This window comes from Desmodus rotundus, chromosome 5, assembly GCF_022682495.2.
Source record: "Desmodus rotundus isolate HL8 chromosome 5, HLdesRot8A.1, whole genome shotgun sequence".
Lineage (NCBI taxonomy): Eukaryota > Metazoa > Chordata > Mammalia > Chiroptera > Phyllostomidae > Desmodus > Desmodus rotundus.
The window spans coordinates 16,004,799-16,023,362 of NC_071391.1; the positions used below are offsets into that span (position 1 = coordinate 16,004,799).

At 38.5% G+C, this 18,564-nt stretch overlaps 1 protein-coding gene across 2 annotated transcripts in view; it reads right to left on the reverse strand.

Moving 5' to 3' along the window:
* TTC17 (tetratricopeptide repeat domain 17) overlaps window positions 1-18,564 on the reverse strand; it is a 90,524-nt gene that overhangs the window by 46,652 nt on the left and 25,308 nt on the right. For both annotated transcript variants that reach the window (XM_024559062.3, XM_053923926.1), the window contains exons 6-16: window positions 17,504-17,613; window positions 16,774-16,918; window positions 16,012-16,151; window positions 13,956-14,116; window positions 12,437-12,549; window positions 11,521-11,667; window positions 10,091-10,206; window positions 9,769-9,934; window positions 8,532-8,609; window positions 8,170-8,394; window positions 2,099-2,285 (exon numbers count right to left, since the gene is read on the reverse strand). In XM_024559062.3, the coding sequence (XP_024414830.2) occupies window positions 2,099-2,285; window positions 8,170-8,394; window positions 8,532-8,609; window positions 9,769-9,934; window positions 10,091-10,206; window positions 11,521-11,667; window positions 12,437-12,549; window positions 13,956-14,116; window positions 16,012-16,151; window positions 16,774-16,918; window positions 17,504-17,613 (1,588 nt within the window). The remainder of the gene's footprint in view (window positions 1-2,098; window positions 2,286-8,169; window positions 8,395-8,531; window positions 8,610-9,768; window positions 9,935-10,090; window positions 10,207-11,520; window positions 11,668-12,436; window positions 12,550-13,955; window positions 14,117-16,011; window positions 16,152-16,773; window positions 16,919-17,503; window positions 17,614-18,564) is intronic.

Sequence of the window (18,564 nt, forward strand, 5' to 3'; positions counted from 1 at the left end):
AACTGGAGACTATTACACTAAGTGAAATAAGCCAGTCAATAAAAGACAAATGCCATATGATCTAACTTATAAGAGGAATCTAGTGAGCAAAATAAACTAACAAGCAAAATAGAACCAGAGGCATGGCAAGAAGGGAAAGGGCTTAGTCAAAGAACATGTATGAATGACCCATGGACATGGACAATGGGGTGGGGATGGACTGTGGGAACGGTGGCGGGCTGGGTGGAGGAGGGCAAAGGGGGGAAAATTGGGACAACTGTAATGGAATAAACAAAAATTAAAAAAATAAAAGTGCATCTTAATAAAAAAAAAGAAGCAAATACTAAACAAAAGCATGTAACACTAATACTAAGGAAAAGGCTTTTTAGAAAAAGGACATTATATACTTTCAAAACCTCCTTCCCAGTAACAGAAACAAATCAAGAGAGGAGGGAGATGACGGTAAGTAAAGAAAATAAAAGACTATTAATATATAAGCAGCTCAATGGAAAAAGTTAAACTTGTTTACAAGGCTGTGCTTAGGTAAACTACAGAACATTTTCCAGGATGCAGTAAGAAAATAAAGATCTGCCCTGGCTGGTGTGACTCAGTGGACTGAGTGCTGGGCTGTGAACCAAAGGGTCACTGGTTCGATTCCCAGTCAGGGCACATGCCTGGGTTGCAGGCCAGGTTCCTAGCAGGGGCTATGCAAGAAGCAACCACAGTGAAGCTTCTCTCCCTCTCTTCCTCCGTTCCCCTCTCTCTCAAAATAAATGTATAACATCTTAAAAAAAAAAAAAAAAGAAAGAAAAGATCCATAACTTGCACTGTGAAAGCTCTGAATACTTTGTATACATTATGCATTTCTACTTACTTTTACCCAACACCTGTAAGAATCTCATCTAATCCTCCCTATAGGTATATGAGATAGACTTTTATTGTCTTTCCTTTTAGAGAGGAGGACACAAGTTTCTTTACTGGGCTGACTCTAGCATCAGGCACTCCACTCCACTGCTTTGCTAAAGCGTGGTCTTTGACCGTCAGAATTCTCGCAAGACCTTACGCTGTGCTCAGCATCGCTCCACAACTAAGTTATGGAGTTATGGTGCTGAGAGATTTTTGGTTCTTCACTAAAAACTAGTCTCTGATATTTTTTAAAAATGTAAGCACTAAATACAGCCTGTGACTGCATTGCAATCCTGAGGCACTCTAGTACAGGGAGTCAGGAAAACCAGTTTTGGGTGCCAAATCTACCAGGAATTCCTGATTATCTTTTAGGTAAGTCACTTAACCAAGTGGGCGTCACTTTTTGTTTTTTAGTATCTGAAGTGAAGGAGCTGAACAGATAGCCCCAGGCTTGAATATTACAATCAAATTCAACCATTAGTGGAGCACCACTGTGTGCTCTACAATGGCAAGCTGCTGGGGATCCACACACATGTAAACCGTAACTCATAATTCAAGTGAAACTCATTTTTTCTCTTGTAGTGAAGATTAAACAAACATCATGGAACTCTGAGAGAGTTCTAACTGATGAATTTACAATAGTTCAGATATTAACTCAAATATTTTGACGAAGGTGGACACACCTTTGCACACATGCATATGTACACATTGCATAGTAGCTTTGGAAGAAAGTGGATGAATGCAAAGAGATACCACTAATGCCAGGGACTCTTTAAAGGTGAGGAAAGGTTTCGAACCCCTTTACTGGAAGGCAAGGGGCTGTATTTCCGTGCATGAGCACAGAGAAACTGTTTCAAATCTCACCACACAGTTTGAATTCATGGACAGAAAAAATATCCCTAACCATAAGTATCAGTTGCTATAAAACATCAGAGACTTGGGGAAAAGGAAAAAAAAAACCTCACAGCCTACCAATCCCAGCTGAATGTACTTTAGTCAGCCTTTCTCAACTAGGGTTCTGAGAGAGAATTAAGCCTAACACCCTGCAGCATCTGTATAGTGAGAAATAAGTAACTTCTTTCCTATGTATCTAGAATTATACTAGTTATACACTGTCCTTTGGAAAAACTGAGAAAGTCATTTTCTGTGTTGTTGATCAGAATAGGAATTCTGGTTGAACTCATGATTTTGCCAGCACTTAACAGCTGCTTACCACTGCAAACGGAAGAGGTGATGTTGTACAGAAAAGGATAAAACTGCATACAGCGAATCAACTTCAGGCTGCTTTCACACTCTGGGCATTTGGTAGTTAATTTCAAAGCCTGTCTAAAGGCCTCAAGTGCCCCACTGATATTCTTCAGAGCAAGGTAAGCATTTCCCAGGCTCAAAAAGGTCAGGGGCTGAAAAAAAAATCAGCAAAATGTTAATGAATTAATATTATCTGAGAATTACCAAACCTTTACATTATAGGTCTTTTGGCTTTTATTTTTTAGGTTACCCCATAAAAATTAATGGCTAACTACCCACTTGACTTTCACCAGCTATTTCTAAACTGTATAACACAAATATAAATTTGTCTTTTACCTTTTTCCTAAGATAAAAAGTACATAAAGTGTATAATGTACACTGGTATTAAGTGTATAGATCAATGAATTTTATATATATAAATTATCTCATCTTAAGATATAAAAACAAAACATTCGGAATGTTCCTAGTGCCCCAAGAGGGTCCCTGGGGCAAAGTCAACCCCAATCCCAGAGGTAACCACTGTTGTGACTTCTATAGATTAGCTTCGCCTGTTCTTGAACTTCATGTAAACAGACTCAAACAGCATGTTGTCTTATGTGTATATACAATATATACCCTTTTGTAGCTTCTTTCACTCAACACAAAACTAAGATACAAGAAATTGAATGTTTTTGTGTATCAGTAGTTAATTCTTTTCAAAGCAATGTGTAATGTTGCATCATGTGGATACAGTACTACAGCGTGTTCATCTGTTCTCTTACTGATCTAGGCATCTGAGCTAGGTATCCAGTTTTTGGCTATTATGAATAAAGCTACTATCAATATTCTTGTAAAGGTCTTTTATTGATAGCCGTTACGTACTCATTTTCCTTGGGTATACACTTAGCAGTGGTTCTTAAGGAGGAGCATACACTCCGTGTTAGGAGATACAACCAAATAGTTTTCCAAAGTGGAGGTACAGATTTATACTCCTACCTGCTGGTATGAGAATTTGCTCACTGGGTCAGTCTTTTTAAATAAGCTGTTTTAGTAAGATGAAGTAGCATCTCACTGTGGTTTTAATCTGCATTTCCTTAATTAGGAATGATGTTAAACGTTTTTTCATGTGCTTATTGGCCATTAGATATCCTCATTTCTGAAGTGCCTGGTGTTTTCCCCATTTGGAAAAATGGGTTGCCTTTTCCTCATTGACGTGAAGAACTTCACACACACACTCATACACACAAGATAAAGACCTTTGTTAAAAATATTTAGCACAAATATCTTCTCCCAGTCTGTAGTTTTCCTTTTCACTCTCTTAATGGTGTCTTTCGACGAATAGAAATTCTTAATTTTAATGAAGTTTAGTTTATATATTTTTCTTTAATTATAGTTAGTGGTTTTTGAAATCTTTGCCTAATGTAAGGTCATGAAGATGTTCTATTTTTTTTTTTAATCAAGAAGTTTTATTGTTTTACTTTTTACATTTTGGTACATGATCCACCTTAAATTAATTTCATGTACATTGTGAGGTAGGAGTAAAGGTTCGTTTCGTTTTCCTTCGGGGTTGTCCAAGTATTCCAGCAACACTAATTAAAAACCAAAAGCCTCCCCCGCGGACACCCACATGGAACTGCAGATGTGCCTTTGTCATAATCAGGTGACCATATACACGGGGGCCTAGTTCTAACTTCTCCACTGCTGTTCCGTCATACATTCGGGTGTATCTGGGCCAATACCATACGCACGTCATCACAACCAGTCCTCAGGTCTAGTGATGTAAGCCTTCCAACTCTGGTTTTCTCCCTCTCACTCCAAATTATTTTGGCTATTCTAGACCCATTCCTATTTAGATTTTAGAGTGAACTACCAATTTACACACATATGTACATGCAATTGCTGAGAAGAAAAAATATCTATGAAGTGAATCTATAAATCAGTTTGGAGAGAACTTACATCTCAATATTGAATCTTCCAATTCATGAACATGAGGTGTATCTCCACTTACTTAGGTCTTTTTCCTCTTATCAATGATTTGTAATCAGTACAGAAACTGATTACATCTTCCTTTAGATTATTTCTAGATATCAGATTTTTTGATGCTATTATAAATAGTTTTTGTATTCTATTTTCCAATTGTTTGTTGGGACTTTGTTTTTAAAAGCAGCCCAAAGTATTTAGTTTAGGTTGTTTTAGCTGAAATATACCTATGCTTAGAATTTTTGTAATTTGCTTGTATACACACCATTCATTTTACACTTACTTTATGATTAAAAATATTTTAAAAGATGTAAGAATGTTTTATTCTCAAATTGTACTATATATGCCTATGAAACGCAACACCTATGATTTACCCAACTACTTGCTTTTGATTCAGGCGGTTAGGTCATCAAAAATGTCTCATGTAACAAAGCCAAGGTGTGCAAAATCCGCAGATTAAAGAGGCCTAATCCAAGCAGGTTTCAAATTACATGTACAGTATTACTTAGGGACTCACTGTCAGATTCAAAATGAAATCTCACACCTTGACTTCAAAACTGCCTGTATGCTCTGCATGAGAAAGCCGTGTTGTGACTCCTGTCCTGTCCAGAGTGATGGCGGTGCAAATACCGCGTATTGAGACAAACTAGTAAGCATTTTGGAAAAAGTGATAAATTTTCATCAACGCTTCCAGAAAATAACGACTGAATATTTACTGATATTTCAGACACTGTTTTAGATACTGGGGATCCAACGGAAAGGAAGAAAGATAAATCCCTGCCCTTGTGGATCATACAGTCTAGTGTTACACTACTGTGAAGAAAGTATGATGGAGAAAAGTACAGCAGGAAAGAGACACAAGCAATACTAGAGTGGGGGAGTGCCACTGTAAATAGAGAAGTTAGTACTTGTAAAACATTTTAAGCATATGGAGGAGCGTGCTTTGAAGCAATCTTGGTGGGAGGGTGAAGTATTCCAAGCAGAGAGAACAGTGCAAAGGCCCCAGCGGGAGCATGGCCAGCACATTCAAGGCAATGTAAGGAAGCAAGTAAGGCCAAACAGAATGAGCAAAGGATTGATCTCACGGAGTTGAGGTCAAAAAAGAAACAAGGTAACGCAGGACTTCTACACCATTATAAATTTTTGTCTTTTATGGTATGTTACATGGAGAACTGTTGCAGAGATTTGAAGACACAAGTGACATTTACTTATTATTATTATTTTTTTTTACTAAGGATCTGACTGTTGCTATATTGTGAATAGACTGTAGGGGGACAAATGCCAAAAGCAGAGAAGCAAGGTAGGAGGCTGCTGAAATGAGTCCCAGATAAAGATAATGGTGGTTTAGATTAGAGAGCAGTAGAGATATTGATAAATAGTGAAATCCTAGGTATATTGTGAAAATAGAATCAGCAAGGTTAGCTAATGGACTGAATTTGCCCTGAGAGAAGGAGAAAGGTTATCCACGAGGCTCCAAGTTTCTGTCCTGAGCAACAGGCTTTACTGTTTCCTTAAACGGGGAAGACAGAGAAGAACAAGCTGGAACAATGTTAAGAAGCTTAGTTTTTTAGTGTGTTTCAGACATTGAAGTGGAGATGTCAAGTAAGCAAGCCGTTGCATAAAGGAGTCTGGAGTTCAGAGCAAAGGTGACAGACGATTCAACAGGGAAAGGACAGTGCTCTCAAGATACAGTACTGGTACAACTGCTATCAATGGGTGAGAGCTCTGATGAATAACCTTTGATCCCTACCTCACATCACAGAGAACACTCAACTTGAAATGGATCATAAACCTAAATGTACAACCTAAAACTATAAAACATCTAGAAGACAATACAGGACAAGGTCTTTCTATATTCGAGAGTTAACAATTTAAAGACAAATCACAGAAAACACAAACAAAACAGAACTAATTTTTTCAAACTTCTTACGGAGAAGTTAAGTTTCTCCTACGGAGAAACCAAACAATAGAAATAAAAAGAGAAAAGATAGACAAATTTAAGGGTAATTTTTAAAAGCTAAGACAAAAAAGCATAGATAATATTTTTAACATAACAGATGGAGTTGAAGACTATTGTATAAGAGTTCACATACAATTAAACAACTAAATTTTAACAAAATGAGCAAAATGCATACATGAACTTTTACTTTAAAACTTAAAAGTTAAAGAAATTTATATTACAACAGAGAAGTGCCAATTTTAAAAGTAAACTTGTGTTACAAACATAATTCAGAGGCAGTGTGACATAGCTAAAGGTGTGAGCCCTGTGGCCTCTCTCCCTGAGCTCCAATCTAAGCTCTGACATGTGGCAAATCTGCTGGAGTTTCTCTCTCTATCAAATGGGTAAATCCTATCTCATAGGGCTGCTGTGAGAATTCGGTCAGTTATTCCATGTAAAGGGCTCACCATGGTTCTGGTTCCAGACCAAAATCAACAAAAGTTAGCATTTATTTTAAGTGCCCAATTCTGGTGAAGATACAGGTGAAATGGGTATTTTTAGACCTTGGTTATGGCAATGTATATTGGCCCAAATCTGTTGGTGGATTTTTTTGTATTTTGTATCATAGTCATGAAAATATTCATTCTCTTTTTAGTAATTCCAGTGCTAGCCATCTTTATTAAGAAAATTATCTGGAATACAGAAAAGGCCTTACAGAGCAAACCATATTGATAACAGCTAAGCACTATCGGTAACCTAAATATCCAACAACACAGCAGTGAGCGGGGACATACCAATCCATTGCATCTTTACACAACAACCATTTAAGGTGATGGCTACAAAAACTATGAAGTAGTAAGTTATTTTTATGTAATACATTTTAAAGATCACCAGTAAAGCTGAGTTGCAATACTATGAAATATTTACATAGAAGAAAAGCTTAACAAGGAAATACTTCCAAATATTGGCAGCTACGGATGAGGTACCGAATAAAGTTTATTTGGGGTATCTACTCTGAATCACCGATTTATCTTTTTATTCTTGTTTCAGTACACAGTTTTTAACAACTGAAATTTTAGTGTAACATTCAAATGTATGAAGGCGAGCAATCTGCAAAGGAGCTCCTTTTCCAGAAAACCCTGCCTAATTGCCTTGGCGCGGAGCAGTAGAAAGTGAAAAGCATCAAGGGGAATACAGATGTACTCAACCTTCCATCTGGGAACCCAACCTTCCTCACATCCCATACACAGCGTTTGTTCCATGTTTCCACCACGCCTGGCACATAGTAAATATTCAGTAAATATTGGATGTACTTCTTTAGCAACTCGACCTGTTGAATAGTATAGCGACTGTAAACTTTTGCTTAAAATCCAGCTACGAATTTGTGTATTTTAAAGGACACTCTTAATAGGAAATATTTTCTCCTCATACTTAAAAAATTACTTCAGAGTATCTCAAATAAACCTACATCATTCATGCACACTTCTTCTAAAAGTTTCTTTGGATAGAAAACTTATAAACTTTTAGATACCAGGTATAAAAGCTATTTAATTGTACATTTATTCTAACTGTATTTCATCAGACCTAAGATGTCATCATGTCATCAATGGTAACATGTATCCTTATTTCAGAGATGCCAAAATATGATTTAAAAAGAAAGGAAGTGGTATCTTAGAAACTATGAAACAAATTAAGTGACTGCGGAGCAGCGATGTAAACCCACGGACTGCACGTGGGAGGTTCAAGGCATGCACACCAACCCACCTGCCCTTCCCAACCCACCTTTCACCCGTGCTCTGGCCTGCTTGGTATAAAGATACCTGTAAATTCAAGTTGTCAAACAGCATGATATTAAGCAGCGTGCATGTTGTGATGAGTCGGATAAAGGAAAACCGGATGTTTCAGAATAACATAAAAATAGTGGCAGTATATTTTTAGCAGCTATGTCATTCCTATTTAAATGTAATTTGCTAAAAGATATTTAACTGTATAATCACCCATTTCACTTATTTAAAATAAACAAACATATCAAAATTAAAACAAAATATGTTTCATGTGCTCTCAAAATACACACATTCTACTCTGAACCTGAGTTACCCACACAGCACATGTAGCTACAAAGGAGCATAAAACCTTACCTCAGAGCTATTGATGGCCAAAGCTTGGAGCAGCAGCTTAGCAGCATCAAGATGAAGGCCATAGTGAATCAAAAGGTTGGCCAGGTTCACAAGAGGAATGTCCTGGTATTGAAGCGGAGCCAAATTCAAAGCTCTCTGAAGACAAGCAATAGCAAAGGTGCTATTTCCTACCGCTCTCCAGTAGAGTCCAGCTTCGTTGAGTATCAGCCAGACGGGAGCGTTTGGCTGGAAAACCCCCAAACACTTCGCTTAGTACAAGAACATAGTACTTGTTCTAAAAAGGATGTTCAATATATGCATTTCAATTTTTAATTACAATTACTAATCACTTAAACTTCAGATGTCTGAAGTAAGTGACTCACCTTATTAATAGCGTGAAATAAGAAAGACCCAATTTCTTCTTCTGGGATAGTATAGTTATTAATACGGGAAAGCAGAATCTGGAAACAACAAAAGGAGGACTGACTCAATTGAAAATAGCAGGGAAGACATTTGAAAAGAATTTCTACAGATAGCAGTCTCTACCTGAGCTCCTCAGGAACAGCCAATTTGAACAGATATTTATAATTACATAACATGAGGTCACAGACATACCAACAGGTGTGGACCTGCTCACATGTATGCCCTAGTTTCCTATAATTAAAAAAGCTGAAAGATACATACCCCATATACATATTAAGGTGACCTGCCATACCCCGTTAAAGCCAACTTAAGTGTCCAGAACCAAATGAGAAATTGTTCAGGAGACAAGAGCAGGCACCCCCTGTTGCAACAAAGATCTACCTTTTCCAGCTGGAAAAGCACCTGACCCTAAATTATCTAGGTTCTTCCAGCGTGGATGTAACTGTGAGCAACTCTAGGACAGGTGTCATGTCTATCTGTCTTTGTATTCCTAGCACTCCAAACAATGCCCAGCACATATTTTTTTTGCCTCAGTACATGTTTGTCGAATTTAAGTAGTAACTGTTCACAGTTTTAAAATTAAGTTTAAAAGGAGGTTGTCGCGACAGTCCGTTTTCTTTGTTAAAAGGTTATTTTTTCATTTGTACCTATGAAATGGAAGGTCATATAGAATTTATACTCAGTAATAAAACATTCCTAGTTACACACAACTAACAGAATTAAAGAAAACAACATGACAGAACTTATTTGTGACAATCTTTGCAAAGTGGTCATCAAATTCATGCAAATCCCTAAGGACCTCATATAAGCCCGAAGCAGGGATGATCAGACCAGGGAAAGAGGGTCTTCAAGCTCTCCATTCACACTAATGTCGGAAGGCTAGGGGACGCAGGGCTAAACTGAGTGGGCTCAAGGGCCCCATCAGGAGACGGAGCGCTGCGTTACTCATCTCGTAGCCCTCTCGGTGGGAGGGAGTGTTCAGGGGGGTCTACACAAACAGCACCCCAAGGGACACCTTCCTGCCACCCTTTCAACATCACTGAGTTCTCAAGGGTTTCAACAATTCTTTAACTCTATCCTTCAGTTTCATCAAGGGAAAGCTCAACCACTGCCTCCTGTCACATTTTTGTTCCACCTAAGGGGCTTGGAAGTCACCCAGAATGGACGGCAATAAACACCAGCCTAAGTGAGCCTTACTTTGCGTGCATGGTCATCTGGCATTTTGGCTTTCAGATCCATGCGCACCTCTAATTCTTTGACTAAGTAGGACAGAGTCTGGCTTTTTTTGAAGTCAGTTATGGAACAGTCAGGGGTTTGGGCCTCTTCTTCTGAAGAATAATCATCACTGTTGAGTTCGTGGATCCTGGCACAAGAAAAAGGAACAAGATTCACATTTTCAAAGTTTGGGTGATGTCAAGATAAAGACTTAACCTTTCAAGTCCAAGGCTGGTGCTCTCAAAGAACTGCCAGATGACAATCATGCCGATTCAAGTGCTTTGCCAAATCCATCAGCACTTGCCTGAGTCCTTTGTTTTCCGGAGGCAGAAAGTACGTTGGCAACTGTCCACCAACAGGGACTCTCGGGTAGCTTTCTGCACAATCCGCTCTTTTAGGCCAAAGCATATCCTGTTTGTCCTAATAAAGAAAGAATGTTTCTCATCAATTTCTTTGGACTTGGTATTTCAAGATGCATAATGAACTTTTAAAAGAACATGAATATACTAGGATAACTAAGCAATAATTTAGTTATTTTAAGATAAATGTAGACATTGTGGTTGATTGTATAATATTCCTTCTGCTGCAGATTATTAGTCCAAGTCAGTAATTCTACCTGCATTACCACATAGTGGTTCAGGGTTGGGCAGGCCTAAGTCAGGTGAGCCAATGAAACCCAAGGAGAGGCTTGCTTGGGGCTTCTGGGAAAGAAAAGCCAGCCTTAGTTTCTTAGGCCACATAGGAACAAAATGGTTGTTGCTCTAGTTGCTGCTGACTGTCAGGCTGTAGGATGAAAACCAGTACCGTGATGGCAAATTTAAGAAGATGAAATACATGGGTCACTGGTGACATCCCTGAGCCACTGAATCAACCAAACCGAAATTATACCTTATCTCTGGACTTCCTGTAATGAGGAGAATTTTCTCTTGTTGAAGCCAATTTGAGGTGAAGTTTGTGATTTGTACCTGAAAGTATACATATTCTTATAAAACTGACACAGAAAACTATTTTTCCCTGAACATTTCTTTGCCAATGCCAAAGTTTAACAATTGCTTTTGATTTCTAAAATGTAGACTTTTTCTAAATATAAAAGCTTGCTAAACTTATATCCTGATGCTGTCAAACTATGGTAAATTTATTTCACATATAATTAAGTCTAAGTGGCTATATTAATTTTGTTAGAATACAAATTCTGAAAATTTAATAGTGAATAAAAAAATATATGATTTCTGGTATTTCCACTGACTACCATACAGTTACTTCTTAGCTTAGGAGTGCACCTTTATTAACATGTTTATTATCCGCGTCTTCTGCTAGAATGTAAGCTCCAGCAGAGCAAGGAATTTGTGTACCATTGTCATAGTACCAGCCTGGCACACAGTTGGGAGCTCAATAAAAGGATGCTGATCAAAAGCGTGTATCCAGGTAAATACTTAGGTCAAGTCTACACACTTGTTAGGGCTGGTAACTGTACTCAGAGCTCAAAGCCTGAACAGAAATCAGAAAGTCAATCTGCCCCATTTGACTGCAAAGAAGTCAGGGCAGACCCAGTGTCTTACTTATCTACTACCTAGCTGAATGCCTGCCATTTAGTAGAAGTTTAGTAAGTGCTGACCTGAGCTGAACTGTGCTGAACTGTGATTGGGGCCATATTAATCAGTGAGGTTGAGAGCCACTGCCTTAAAGGAGCTTGTCTGTTTGAGAAAACTCCTTCACTACCCTCTGTTAACTTACCCTATATGCATCAGAGTCCCTGCCCCATATCCAGAGAATAGAATGGGCTACAGGAGAAGCCTTGACCAAATCACTGATGTCACTCTGATTTGCTGGAACATCAAAGTTCACAGACATCATACTGGAGGTTGATGAATCTTCACCAAACTGGGAAATGAAAAGTTCAATTAAATTAAAAGTAAAAAGGAGTTGTAACTAATATTTAAACCAAGACATTTAGTGAACACTCAAAATTAGTATGAAATCAGAACTTTTAATAATTTTCAGAGCTATGTTCCAACAGTATTCTCTCATAGATAATGATGCATAGTCAGCAACTTTCCATCAACTATGCCACTGGGTTGTTCTCCCGTCCTGTTACTTCTTTCGATGATTGAGTCTATTTTAGGTTTAACAATGAGCTGATTTAGAGGTCTGGTTCATTATTTCACTCCTCTACCTAGACTGAAACGATCACTACTCTATAAAATTAACGTTCTATGGGTTAAAGCACAGAGTTTAATATAGAGTTTTACATTAAGAGTTTAATATAGTTGTCATTTAGGCCTTATAGACTATTGTACAATCAATTCCAAATATATATATAGCCTTTCTCCAAACAAAGGTAAAACAATGTTTGATGTTCTCATAAGACTGGACAGTTCTAAAACTTTGTTAGATAAGAGAATGGGGCCAAGATAGGACAGGGTAGGAGACGTGGGAAAAAGGTATGACTATGTTGAGTATTCTTTGGGGAACAGAAATGTCATTCATGGAGGAACAGGGAACTTTCTATAAAATCTGACTTCAAAAACATAACAGGCAACTTGAAACCTTAACTGAGAGTCAAAAATTTTAGGGATCAAAAATACAAGGAGTCAAGGAGGGGGGCAATGTAAAAGCTCATGTAAGAGCCAGACAAGAACAAGAGAAAGACCTGAACATAATCCACGTTCTCAAAGATATCTCCGCGGTGGTAGCGCACAGGCTGGTCCCACTGGCAATGTAAGCTATGCTGCTGGTTGACCAGACGGCATATCTGATGATTGCCTAGAGTAAGAAAGAAAATTAAGATTGATGAGAAAGATCAGCAATGTCGACATGATTTTCTCAGTCTAAATCATTTGTTTCAACTCTGTATTCTTCAGAGCCTGGCAGAGTATTTACAGAGGAGGTATCTATACAGGAGAACATTAATTAATGGGTAATTAAATTAAACCTTTCTAAGGAAGACTGCCTCTACCTACAATACAGAGGGTCTCCAGATAATCACTAAGATATCTTCTGGCAATTACATTCTATGATTATAAAAGTCTATTAATAACAAGAGACTTCAGCCATCTCTCTGGAAAGAATTTACATTATATACTTCATAATCCTGTTTCAAATTTATATGTTAAGAGCTCTGGTTGTACTTCAGTACAGATTGGAGATGTTACTAATCCCAAGGACTGAACATACTCTTTACACTCAAAATAACAAAGAAAACTTGTTAGGTGATTTGCAAAATGAATTGTAAATGGTCACAGCTAAGGTTCAAAGATTAAGAGGCTTTCTAGACCAATATATTTATCAAGGCAGAAAGGTGTAATAAAAGAAATTCTATGAATTTATTCTTTGGTGTCAAGCTGTCAGATCTGCCCTATGAGGGTTTAATCAAAAATGAAACATTCTGGATGTAACCAAATCACTGATCTCCTGTCATCCAAGTTCCCTTACGCCAGTGGTTCTATTTTGGGGCCACAGACTCTAAGAGATTTTGATATGTCCTCCTCTCAGAAAAAATGTTTGCACATACACAATTCTACTTACAATTCTGGGAAGGATTTCAGATTTCCCTGAAACTAATCAATTGACCCAGATTAAGAATTCCTGCTTGAGATTAATTCTAATCTAAAATCTTACTTCTAAAATAAAACGTTTATTTTTAAGGGAGCAAGAAAAAAAGGTTATTTATTTAGCCTTATTGCCAGTGTGGACTGAACAGGGTGGATGCTCTGTTTCTAGGGTGGGTCTGGCTTGTTTTACTCGGTAGGCTTGAGGTGCAGTGTTTTCAGACCAGCAGCAACCGGCGTCAAGTGCGAGCTTGTTAGAAATACAGAATCACGCCTTTCCTCAGACCTACGAAATCAGAATCTGCATTTTAACGAGATCTCCAAGAGAATGACTTCTGTATGACAGTTGGAGAAGTACTGGTGTAAGCCACAGAGGGCAACAACCATCGTTAAGACTAGGGTCTAAAAGGTTTAACTTTTACCTTAGAATGTGAATTTAAAAAAAGGTCCAGGGACCAAGGTCCCTGCTGGTACACCTGCTGTGATGACACTCGGTTTTAAAATCTAAGGGCGTTATCGGCACAACTTTACACTGCTTCATGACTATGCGCAAGCTAGGAAAATAAAGTAAGCGAGAAGGGAAGTTCTTACCTGCCTTCAGTGTCTGGAATCAGTACTTACCTAATTGCGCCTCTTTGGCCATCTGTGTCTCATGGATGATGTTTCTTAAGATTTGCTCCTCTTGAATCAGCTTGTGTTTTTCCAGGATCTCCTGTTGTCTCAGGTAGTGGTCATGCTGCTTTTGATATTCTTTCAACTCATTCAGGGTTCGCTGGAGGGATCTTAACATTTTTAACACCAGGAAAAAGTTACAGAGCTTTAAAATTGTGAATTTTAAACCCACTTACATGCACAGATTTTTCTGGTTCTCAGAAATAATCGCTAGGTTTTATTTTTCCCTTTTAACATATAGTCACTGTACCACAAGTTCAAGAATAATGAGGCTAAATAAATGCTATTGTTTTATTAAATCTTAGGGGTGAAAAAATGGATGCAAAATTCTCCCCTTAAATACAACTACCCTGACATTAAACAAATGGTGTATAGGACTTTTCAGGTGCCAAAAAAGATGTGTAACAATATACTATAAACTTTTATACATTTAACAATTCTTGTTTCCCTCCACAAAGTCTGTCAGTTCCACTGGCTGTCAAAGCCTTTCTAGAACCCTCCTTTGATTCTGCCTAAAGGCGAAGTTAAGTGTAAGGGCTGCTCTACCTTGTTCTCACACTCTAGCTCCTTGATTTTATAGATTTTGGGAAAAACCACAGAAATTTTACTTTAGAAAGGAATATTCTGTACCACCTGGTATCAAATCAGCTGCCTGATTTTATTTAGTCACAAAAATCTTATTACTATTATACTATTATCTATTACACTGTAACATATGGAGATTTAGGAGCTGTACAGATTGTATTAGAGAGGACCAATTTGATTCTTAAGAGCATAACATTGGAAGAAGCTCAGCCAGGGAAAGTTCTGATCAGGTATAACAGAAGCCAGGTACAAAAGCGAAGCTGTCATTCTTTTTTTTCCACTACATATGCTTTAAACCAGGGGTGTCAAACTCATTTTCACCAGGGGCCATATCAGCCTTGCGGTTGCCTTCAAAGGGCCAAATGTAGAGCTTCTTGCCCCTAGTTGAGGAGTAGTTACATTTATACAGTCCTAAAATTACATTCAACCCTTTGAAGGCAACTGTGAGGCTGATGTGGCCCCTAGTGAAATGAGTTTGACACCCCTGCTTTACACAGACTGGAAAGTAAGCAAATACAAAAGTTCAATGAGTTCCAAGCTGTCATTTAAGTCTTTAATAATCAAAGCAGACTTGAAACATTAAGGCTAACTCTATGAGCGATGAACAATTCATTTCTGAGTTATGTGGTGCTTCTTAATTGGTTCTATAATCTATATTTTTATTAATTACACTGCAAGGACCAAGTACAACAGAATTCTACTACTGCACAACTTATCCAAATCTGACTAAAATGTCGGCAAAATAATGTCTCTTATCCTCACTTAACCAACAATAGCCCGACCCTAGAGTCGGGAGAGAGAAAGATCAAATACAGCATGTGTGAGTAATTTCACCGATGCTGTATTCTACGGATATAATACTGTAATGAATAGACTTCCTGAGTATGCAGCAGCATACCCCTCCATCTGACTTCACAGAAGTCACTGATGTTCAAATCGTAGAGCTCTAAATGACAGCATTTACTGCAAACATTCTCCAGTTCCTGGAGTTCATGCTATTAAAGAGATTTCTGTATGCCACCACTAACTTGTACTAAACCTCATGGATATGGAGAAAAGGGACGGGACTAGCAGTGGTGAAAATGTGCTTTTTAAAATTCCAATGAACAGCCCTGGCTGGCGTGGCTCGGTGGATGGAGTGCTGGCCCCCAAAGGGTGGCCAGTTCGCTTTCCAGTCTAGGGCACATGCCTGGTTTGTGGGCCAGGTCCCTGAGACGGGGTGCGTAAGAGGCAACCACACATCGATGGTTCTCTCCCTCTCCCTCCCTTTCATTCTCTAAATGTAAATAAATAAAAACAGACCTTTAATAAAAAATAAAATCCCAATGAACAAATTAACTAACACTGATATCACCACCCACAGGTCTGACCTAAGGTTTTATGCTGCTAGTGCTTCAGGGACATTTTTTCTCCTAATTACCTATGTTGAGCTTCTAATTTTTGCTCCAGTTTTTGCTGACACAGGACAGCATGCTTCCTCTTTATAGCTTGCTCAAACCCAGGTTTGGCCTGCAGAGCATGGTCGTAACAGAGCACTGAGTGGTTATATTCCCCAAGCATCTGAAAGGAGAAAGCAAACATACACACACACGGGGCAAATGTTAGCCAGTATGTTTGTATCTGTCCAAATCCCCTAATAATTTATGAGATCACACCAATATCTCACTCTACAATGAACACTACCGTATTTTTCAGACTACAAGACGCACTGGACTGTAAGACTCACCTAGGTTTTAGAGAAGGAAAATAAGGGAAAAAACCCCCCCCGCTCCAACGCCATCCCCCCTCCCCTCAGTGAGCCAGGTAAGCTACATTCAGACTATAAGAATACCCCCATTTTCCTCCCAAATGGGGGGGTGGGTGCGTCTTATAGTCCAAAAATATGGTATTTTGGTCAGTGGCCAAACCTCCACAACATGAAAACATGCTATAGGATGGCTTAACTGGGAAGTATTTCTATCTTAAGAGGTATACTATGAAGAAATGTAATATGCCTATCAATGTAATTATTTTTCCTTTTTGTCAGGAGGCTGGGAAAATTATGATACATTTCTATCCCCTTTCCCTTGTTTGGACCAAAAGAGGAAGGGAAAAAGGTATTTTTTATTTGGCGGGGGGGGGGGGGGGCGGGCGGGGGACAGCAACTGGTTTGGCTCATGAAAACCAAAAGAAATGTATTTACTGCATATATATTTCCCAAAGTGTAATAGCTGGTGAAGAAGTCACTGTCGTCCAGGGCTGCGTGGACCACGACAGCAGCATCAGCAGAGAAGTGCGCTCTGTGTAGAACATTGGCCAAGTTGACCAGGGCGATGTCTTTATTATGCCTGAGAGGGAGGGAGAGAGCAATCAGAGGTGAGGAGTGAAGCCTGTGTTCCATGATATGAACAACTGTCTGACAAGGGAAGATCACACTCAGAGTTACTGAGCTCAGGGACATAACTCTGAGTGTACTCACAGGTGGAGAAAATAATTTACGAAAACCAGAATGTCTCATTTTTGCATAACTGATGATGCTTACTCAATCTCGTAGCTACAAATTCTGCCACAAAAATAAGGGCTGGCAGACACTTTATGATTTTAAAATGTATTTGGGCCTCATATTTGTTTTGAGAAAAATTTAATTTATGATGAGGTCTGCAGTCAAGGCCCTCGCATTCAGGTCCAAGTGGGTCAGGGGGCATCTACGTTATGTGTTTCTCCCCTGGTGGAAACCAGAAGCATATGATGCTATTTTCACTCTGAAGTCTTTGAAATCTGCCATTTTTTGTGATGGGACTAATTCTTTGAACAGGAATGAGAGAGAGTGTAAGTACAACACAATGTCCTCTTACTGTTTTTTTTTTTTAATGTGTTATTTAGAAGCCCAAGCTATATGGAAAATCAGAAGGTGTGAAGAGGAGGAAACTCACCTGGAAGAGAAGTGAAGGGCTCGCATGGCACACTCCACCACCTGATACGGCTCATTCTTTATTCTCCAGTAAAATGAAGCCATGTTATACAGTACCCATGAGGAAGAATTCTAGAGATTAAACAAATAAAATGACAATCAAGCACAGCTCAAGACAGTTTCTTCAACTCAGAATGTTCAAAATGAGCACCTTTACTACATTGCTTCTGAAATTTGCGATGAAGAGGAGACAGACTTACAGTGGTGATAAAGCATAAGACGAAGCACTAATAAACTACACCTGTCAAAGCAGCCTCCTGATCGTCAGCTGTGTGAGTGCACTAAGGTGTGATCTGCACAGCAGACCGTCCAACTACAGGCTGTCATTCCAAGGGGGAAACAAAGCTGAAAAGCCCACCACGTGGCTACAATTTATTGGGCCTTACGTATTTCAAGATTTTAGAAGTTAGGGCCTAACCTACTTAGAGATGCCAGTTGCTCTAACACGAGATTTCTGAAACGAACATATTTCAAAGTCTCCTATTTATTTACTATCTGAGTGAAGGTAATACATAAGCAAAGGGCAGGCTTATGGTTTTGTGACAGATAAATTTTGTCATTTCTCAAGTGTGTTTAGAATCTAAGTCAAACCTTCAAACTACAACACATTTATAATAACTGTGCTATTTAGTCAATTTAAAACAGAGTTCATGCAGGTTTGCTCCTTTTGTGCCTGAGATTTTCATTCCCTGATGTTTCAACCACATGGAGGTCAAAGCACTAAACCGGACGGTGTCGAAATCTCAGTGCAAGTAAGTTTGAACCCAAGCAGAGAACTTTCAAATCCAGCATGGAAAAAAGTCATAAAGTTTAAGATAAACTGGGAAAACATGTATGACAGCTTACGTTTAATATTTTTACTATATAAGGAGCTCATAAAAGTATAAACAAACAAACATGTAACTAGAGACCATCAGCCAAAACCACAGACAATTCAAAAATATAAAATAATGGCTAATTAGCAGGCGAAATGATGCAAAACTTAACCAAAAAAAAATAGAAGTTAAAGAGACACAAGTTGCC